General features: G+C 36.7%; 1 protein-coding gene across 1 annotated transcript in view; it reads left to right on the top strand.

The window, feature by feature from the left end:
• F5 (coagulation factor V) overlaps positions 1–8787 on the top strand; it is a 79819-nt gene that overhangs the window by 50692 nt on the left and 20340 nt on the right. The window contains exons 14-15 of the mRNA XM_046680429.1: positions 28–607; positions 3395–3560. Coding sequence (XP_046536385.1) covers positions 28–607; positions 3395–3560 — 746 coding nt within the window. The remainder of the gene's footprint in view (positions 1–27; positions 608–3394; positions 3561–8787) is intronic.

Raw genomic sequence — 8787 nt, 5'->3', positions numbered from 1 at the left:
GCCAGGAGACCCTTTCTCCAGACCCTGGTCAGATGCCCCTTTCTCCAAAACTCAGCCAGATGACCCGTTCCCCAGACCTCCATCAGATGCCCCTTTCTTCAGACCTCAGCCAGGCAACTCTCTCTCCAGATATCAGTCAAACAACCCTTCCTCCTGATCTCAGGCAGATATCACCTCCTCCAGATCTTGATCAGACATCCTCCACTTCTGAATCCAGTCAGTTATTGCCTCTTCCAGAATTTGATCAGATTTTCCCTTATCCAGACCTCGGTCAGATGCCGTCTCCTCCACCATCTTCTACATTAAATAACACTTTTATGCCAAGGGAATTTAATGCACCAGTTGTAATAGGCCTCAGTGGAGATGATGGAGATTACATTGAGATCATTCCAAGGCAGAAGGAAGAGAGCAGTGAGGAAGATTATGTTGAAGTTAATTACGTGGCCTATAATGACCCTTACCAAACTGATATTAGGACAGACATCAACTCCTTCAGAAATCCTGACAATATTGCAGCATGGTACCTCCGCAGCAACAATGGAAACAGAAAATATTATTACATTGCTGCTGAAGAACTATCCTGGGATTATGCAAAATTTGCACAAAGGTTTGGCCAGTGTTCTCCTTTTATATTCTCATTTTCCCACTACTGCTACAAAAAATAATTACAACAGTCCAAGGAGTTAATTCTGGGTAAATCATACTAGGTATAGTTTAGTTCCCCTGTTGCAACTTGGCCTGTACCATTTCCCTTTGTCAATTCCAAGATCGTCTTCTCTACTTTAGGTGACATCTGGACAATATAAGAACCATTACTATAAGAAGTCTATGATTTTCTATAGTTAAATAAGCTCCCTTCCCTCTCTTCTCTCACCACACATGTTCCTACCCAGTCTTCTTGCTCCAATGCAGAGCCCAACCGATTGCTAATCAATATGATTTCACTGAAGTTGGCTTCAAATCCAAATTCGTGATGTAGAAATCTCCTTTTGCATTTGCTTGTTTACCAAAACGTTTTTAAATTGTTTACTGTTCAATGTAGAATATATAACATCTTGGTGAGGTTTAATTCAAATCCCATAAGATTCTAGTAGCAGAGACCAAGGATATAAACTAGCTTAGAAACAAAATAAGTTTATGCCCTCAATTGAGGCAGTCATTAGATAATGATTTATTTCAACTTAAACTTGAGTTTTAACTCAGTTTATAGAAGCTACTAGTGCTCATTCTCTCCTAGGCATTGAGCTAAGTGCTGAGACTATAAAAGAGACTATAAATAAGTCCCTTATGGAACTTATGTCTAGTTGGACAGGTAGATATGAATCAAATACTGACATAAATAAGTGTAAAATATAACCATGATAAAGACCAAGAAGGAAAGGTAGACATATAGTGATATGAGAATTGGGAAATCTGACTCTGAAGAAGTGGCATCTGAACTGAGATCCCAAGATGAATAGGAGTGACTTAGGCAGGAGGTGGAGAGGGGAGAGCATTCTTGACAGAGAGAACAGCATGATCAAGGCCCTGCAGAAGGAGGAAGCCCTGAAGCTGATGGCCTGGAGCTCAGGAAGAGGGCGGGCGATCAGAAAGTATTTGGCAGCTCTGCAGAGACCAGATGCCACTAGGCTCTGTAGTCCATGGGAAGAATTCTGAGAAACCCCTCAAAAGCTTCTAGTTTACTGGAATACGTCAGTTGCTTTCCTGGGCCTTGTTACTTTCATTCTTTAAATGAAAGAGTTATGCCAAATGGCCCCCCAAAATCCTCTTCATCTATAACATTTTAGGGTTTCAGCCACTCTTCAACCATAGAGTTGAAGGAGTTGATGTAATTTTGTAAGTGGCCTGACTTACAACAGAGAGCTTCTAAGGGATCCATATACATTTTTTAAAGATAATATTCAATTCAATTTTGTTTAAGGATGGAAAGCCATATTAGGCTGGACTCTGTATTCTGTGATGACAATATGGAGAAAGAAGAAAGAGAGGGACAAGGAGCAAGGCTTAGTCAACTACAAATTCTCAGGGACATAGCATGGTGACCATGCTTAACTGTCTAAATATAGTCTATGGCTTTTAGAAAAGCTAACTGTTACACTAATAAATTAAAAACCAAAGTGTAATTAGAGTAAGCAAACACAATGCATAATGTAACTTATAGAAATTATTTCATTAATCTAATGCCTGACATTTCCATATTAGAACTTTGTTAGTTTAAAACACTTTCTCCCATGACTTCCTGTTTAAATGTAGTACCCGTTACTATCCGAGAATAACTAGTTTATCTGGGGATTGCTAAGCAAGGCCCTGAGGGTATAAGATTTAGGGCCTTTCCAGAGTGAAAAGGGATAAACCACCTCCTTCAAAATCTTGTATCCCATTCCAGATATGCAGCACACTTTTATGGCAGCTAAATTTGTTTTCCTCATCCTATGTGTTCTGTGAAACTGTATGCTATGCTTAGAGTCTGGAAGGATAAAGTTAGTAGCATGGAAAGACTAGAAAGAGGCAGGATGGGATTCTATGTTGATGGCTCATGGTGTATAACAAATATTATGAGATTAATGGATGAGCTTTTGTCCTGTTTCCGTAGGCTTGGGAAATTTAAGAGTCAGTAAGAAAATTTGATGTGCTCTGGCCCCAGACTGAGCTAGTGAACTACATGATGAATAATGGGATTTAGCAAAAGCAAATGTGAGAAGAGTGGCTACTTTCAGAGTATGAAACACCCATCCATCCAGTGGCCTTCACAGGTGTGGCCTTCTAAGTCAGCTGACCATTCTCACCTGACAGCCCCAAGTCCTGACACTGCCCCATTGCATGGCTTTGTCTGCTTTTGATATTAAAATCTGCCACATTAGTATATGATTATATTTGTTTACTCATTAGTGAATTAAGCCAATATTTCTTGAGTGCCTAGTATGTGCCAGATAACTTGCAAGGCACTGGAAATAAAATTATGAGCAAACTAGTCCCTGACGTCATGGGCTTTCATTCTGGTGGCAGAGTCAGATACTAATAGATAATCTCACAAATAAATGATATATAGTTTACTATATATGCTACAGAAATATTATAAGAATGCTATAGGAATTTACTATATATACTATGGTAATACTACAGGAATATAAAGGGATGATATAGAAAGATTTGATCTAGTCTAAAGGATCATAGGAGAACTTACCTAAGAAATGGTATGTGAGCTGGGAGCTGGGAGCTGAAGGATATGGCTTATGTTTTTAGACATTTATATTTTCATTCATTTGCTCATCAAATATTTATTAAATATCTTTTCTATGCTAGATACTATATTCAGAAACAGAGATAATTTCCTAAGTTCTTTGAATGATCTTTAATTTATTCTTTTAAACAAATACTATTATTATAATTTCAGTGAAATGGATGATGATGATGTTCCAGAGGACACTATATACAAGAAAGTAGTTTTTCGAAAGTACCTTGATAGCACTTTTAGCAAACGTGATCCTCAAGGAGAGTATGAAGAGCATCTTGGCATTCTTGGTCCTGTTATTAGAGCTGAAGTGGATGATGTTATCCAGGTAAGTCATCTTTTGAGTATTGCTAAGATCATCAGAGGAATTTCCACAAGCCCTGGAGGGTTGGAAAGGTGAATGTGGCAAGAGAGCTATAGGTGATTGATCTTCCAAAATTAACAAATAATTACATTTCTTTTCAAAGACTGCTTGCCAAGTAATTTGAAAATCTTCAAAAGAATGATCTCATAATTTTATTTCTCCCTCTGTTGAGCTCCTGTTCATTCTATAAGGGCCAATTCCATTTCCCGTGAGAAACTTTCTTTAATTCCCCCAATCTCTCCTTAACATTCAACCAAATTGCTCCTCCCAGGCATTCCCATCTAACCCAATTCACACTTTGTTTACATACTTTTTGTCTCCAGATTTTTATTTTTTACGTTGCATTGTTTTTTAAAAAATTATTTTTATTGTGGTCTAAACAATTTATAACGTGAAATTTCAGTTGTACATTAATATTTGTCAAACACCAAATAAATGTGCCCCTGCACCCCTCGTGTCCTCCTTCCCCCTTCCATTCCCCCGGTAACCACTAAATTGTTCTCTTTGTCCATAAGTTTTATATTCCACATATAAGTGAAATCATATGGTGTTTGTCTTTCTCTGTCTGGCTTATTTCACTTAACACGATGCCCTCAAGGTCCATCCACGCGGCTGCGAATGGGATGATTATGTCTTTCTTTATGGCTGAGCCATATATATATATATCACATCTTCTTTATCCCAATCATCAGTCAATGGGCACTTGGGTTGCTTCCACATCTTGGTCTATTGTGAATAATGCTGCAATGAACATAAGGGTGCATAAATCTCTTTGTATTGTTGATTTCAAGTTCTTTGGATAAATACTCGGTAGTGGCATAGCTGGGTCATGTGGTAATTCTATTTTTAATTTTTTGAGAAATCTCCATACTGTTTTCCAAGTGGCTGCACCAGTTTGCATTCCCACCAGCAGTGGATGAGGGTTCCCTTTTCTCCACAACCTCTCTAATATTTATTATTTTTTGTCTTGGTGATTATAGCCATTCTAACAGGTGTAAGATGATATCTAAGCGTAGTTTTGATTTGCATCTCCCTGATGATTAGTGATATTGAGCATCTTCTCATGTGCCTAATTGGCCATCTGTATATCTTCTTTGGAAAAATGTCTGTTCTTCTGCCCGCTTTTTGATTGGGTTGGGGTTTTTTTTGTAGTTCAGTTGTGTGAGCTCTTTATACATTAGGGGGATTAACCCCTTATCGGCTATATGATTTGCAAATATTTTCTCCCAGTTGGTAGGTTGTTTTTTCATTTTGATCTTGGTTTCCTTTGCCTTCCAGAAGCTTTTTAGTCTGATGAACTCCCACTTGTTTATTTTTTCTTTTGTTTCCCTTGTCTGAGTGGACATTGTTATTTGTAAAGACCCTTTTAAGGTTGATGTCAAAGAATGCACTGCCTATATTTTCTTCCAGAAGTTTTATGGTTTCAGGTCTTACCTTCAAGTCTTTGATCCATTTTGAGTCTATTTTTATGTATGTAGAAAGATAATGATCTGCTTTCATTCTTTTACATGTGGCTGTCCCGTTTTCACAGCACCATTTAGAGGCTTTCCTTTCTCCACTGTATGTTCTTGGCTCCTTTGTCGAAAATTAGCTGTATGTATATGTGTGGTTTTGTTTCTGGGCTTTCAATTCTGTTCCATTGATCTGTGTGCCTGTTTTTGTACCAGTACCATGCTGTTTTGATTACTATAGCTTTGTAATATGTTTTCAAGTCAGGGACTGTGATGCCACCAGTTTTTTTCCTGTTTCTCAGGATTGCTTTGGCTATTCAGGGTCTTTTGTTGCCCCATATGAATTTTAAGGTTCTTTGTTCTATTTCTGTGAAGAATGTCATTGGGATTCTGATTGGGATTAGATTGAAGCTGTAGATTCCTTTAACATTTTAACTATGTTTATTCTTCCAATCCATGTACATGGACTATCTTTCCATTTCTTTATGTCACTATCGATTTCTTTCAGTAGTGTCTTATAGTTTTCCTTGTATAGGTCTTTCACCTCCTTGGCTCAACTTACTCCTAGATATTTTATTCTTTTTCTTGCGATTGTAAATCGGGTTGTATCCTTGAGTTCTTGTTCTGTTAGTTTGTTATCAGAGTATAGAAGTGCCACTGATTTTTGTACATTGATTTGTATCCCACAACTTTGCTGTAGTTTTTGATTATTTCTAATAGTTTTCCAGTGGATTATTTAGGGTTTTCTATATATAAAATCATGTCATCTGCAAAGAGCAAGAGTTTCACTTCTTCAGTACCTATTTGGATTCCTTTTATTTCTTTTTCCTGCCTAATTTCTCTGGCCAAAACCTCTAGTACTATGTTGAATAAGAGTGGTGAGAGTGGGCACCCTTGTCTTGTTCCTATTCTCAGCAGGATGCCTTTCAGTTTTTCCCCATTAAATATGATGTTGACAGTAGGTTTGTCATATATGGCCTTTATTATGTTGAGGTATTTTCCTTCTACACCCATTTTATTGAGAATTTTTATCGTGAATGGTTGTTGGATCTTGTCAAATGCTTTCTCTGCATCTATGGAGATGATCATGTGGTTTTTGTTCCTCCTTTTGTTAAAATGGCATATTATATTGACTGATTTGCAGATGTTGAACCATCCCATGTCCCTGGTATGAATCCCACTTGATCATGGTATATGATCTTTTTAATGTATTGCTGTATTCTGTTTGCCAAAATTTTATTGAGGATTTTTGCATCTATGTTCGTCAGCAATATTGGCCTGTAATTTTCCTTCTTTGTGTTGTCCTTGTCTGGTTTGGGGATCAGAGTGATGCTGGCCTCATAAAATGTGTTAGGAATATTTCCATCGTCCTCAATTTTTTGGAATAGTTTGAGAATAATAGGTAATAAATTGTCTTTGAATGTTTGGTAGAATTCTCCCGAGAAGCCATCTGGTACTGGACTTTTATTTTGGGAGAGGTTTCTGATTACTCTTTAAATCTCTTTACTTATGATTGGTCTATTCAGATACTATATTTCTTTTTGATTCAGTTTTGGGAGGTTGTAAGAGTCTAAAAATTTATCTGTTTCTTCTAGATTGTCCAGTTTGTTGGTGTGTAGTTTTTCATAATATTCTCTTGTAATCTTTTGTATTTCTGTGGTATCTGTTGTAATTTCTCCTCTTTCATTTCTAATTTAATTTACTTGAATCTTCTCTATTTTTTTCTTAGTGAGTCTGGCTACGGGTTTGTCAATTTTGTTTATCCTCTCAAAGAACTAGCTCCTTCTTTCATTGATCCTTTCTATACTCTTTTTTGTTTCAATTTCACTTATTTATGCTCTAATTTTTATTATTTCCCACCTGCTGGGTTTGGGCTTTGTTTGCTCTTCTTTTTCGAATTCTGTTAGGTGTAGTTTAAGATTGAGTTTTTTCTTGTTTGTTAATGTGGGTCTGTATTGCTATAAATTTCTCTTTTAGGACTGCTTTTGCTGCATCCCGTAAGAGTTGGTATGGTGTGTTTTTGTTCTCGTTTGTCTCCAAATATACTTTTTATTTCTCTCTTTATTTCTTCAATGACCCACTGGTTGTTCAGTAGCATATTGTTTAGTCTCCACATTTTTGTTCCTTTTTCAGTTTTTTACTTGTAGTTGATTTCTAGTTTCATGGCATTATGGTCAGAAAAGATAGTAGATATGATTTTAATCTTCTTAAATTTATTGAGGTTAGCCTTGTTTACCAATTTATGGTCTATCCTTGAGAATGTTCCATGTGCATTTGAGAAGAATGTATATTCTGCTGTTTTTGGATGGAGTGTTCTATATCTATCTAACTATCTATCTATTAAGTTCATCTGGTCTAGTTTTTTATTTAAATACACTATCTCCTTGTTGACTTTTTGCCTGGATGGTCTATCCACTGATGTAAGTGGGGTGTTGAGGTTCCCTACTATTACCGTGTTGTCGTTGATATCTCCTTTTAGGTTTGTTAATAGTTGCTTTATGTACTTTGGTGCTCCTTTGTTGGGTGCATATATGTTTATAAGTGTTGTCTTCTTAGTGGAGAGTCCTTTTTTTCATTATACACCGTCCCTCTATGTCTCTCTTTACCAGTTTTATCTTGAAGTCTACTTTGTGTGATATAAGTATGGCAACATTTGCTTTCTTTTGTTTGACATTAGCTTGGAGTATTGTCTTCCATCCCTTTACTCTGAGCCTATGTTTGTCTCTAGAGCTGAAATGTGTTTCCTGGAGGCAGCATATTGTTGGGTCTTGTTCTTTAATCCATCCTGCCACTCTCTGCCTTTTGATTGGGAAATTTGATCCATTTACATTTAGAGTGATTATTGATATATGAGGGCTTAATACTGCCATCTTATCACACATTTCCTAGTTCTTCTGCATTTCCTTTGTTTCTCATCCCATGTATTTCGGACTACCAATTTGATTAGGTAGTTTTCTCTGTTGGTTTTCTTCATTTTCTACTTGTTTATCATAAATGTCTCTGTTCTAATTATTTGTTTAGTGGTTACCCTTAGGTTCATATACAAAATCTTGTAACTGAGATAGTCCATTGTCCGATAGCCTCTTATTTCCTTAGACTATACTGATTCCATCCCTGTCCTCTTTCCCTTCTAAGCTATTTTTGTCATATCTTTTTCCATCTTATATTGTCAGTTTGTGGTTAAAATTATGAGATCATTTTTGTTTTGGTGTTTTCTTTTTATTTATCCTTGATGTTAAAGTTAAGTGTTTACTAATCTAATCTGATAGAGAGCTGCCATTTTCTGGTTATTTCCTACCTATTCATCTCCTTGCTCAGGACTTTGTAGCCCCTTTCCTATTTCTTTTTTTCAGGTATGAGGGCCTTCTTGAGGATTTCTTGTGTGTGTGTGTAGGGGGAGGGGGTCTTGTAGCAATCAACTCCCTCAGCTTTTGTTTATCTGAGAAAGTTTTTATTTCTCCGTCATATCTGAAGGAGATTTTCACTGGATAGAGTATTCTTGGCTGAAAGTTTTTGTCTTTCAGGATTTTGAATATACCATTCCACTCTCTCCTAGCCTGTAAGTTTTCTGCTGAGAAATCTGCTGAAAGCCTGATTGGGATTCCTTTGTAAGTTATTTTTTTTCTACCTTGCTGCCCTTAGTATATTTTCTTTGTCCTTCACTTTTGCAAGTTTCACTACTATATGCCTTGGAGTGGCTCTTTTTACATTGACAAAGTTAGGAGATCTGGAGGCCTCTT

Source organism: Equus quagga, chromosome 13, assembly GCF_021613505.1.
Source record: "Equus quagga isolate Etosha38 chromosome 13, UCLA_HA_Equagga_1.0, whole genome shotgun sequence".
Classification (NCBI taxonomy): domain Eukaryota; kingdom Metazoa; phylum Chordata; class Mammalia; order Perissodactyla; family Equidae; genus Equus; species Equus quagga.
Note: the sequence above shows the minus strand (reverse complement) of the source record. Positions and strands in the feature narration are given on the sequence as shown.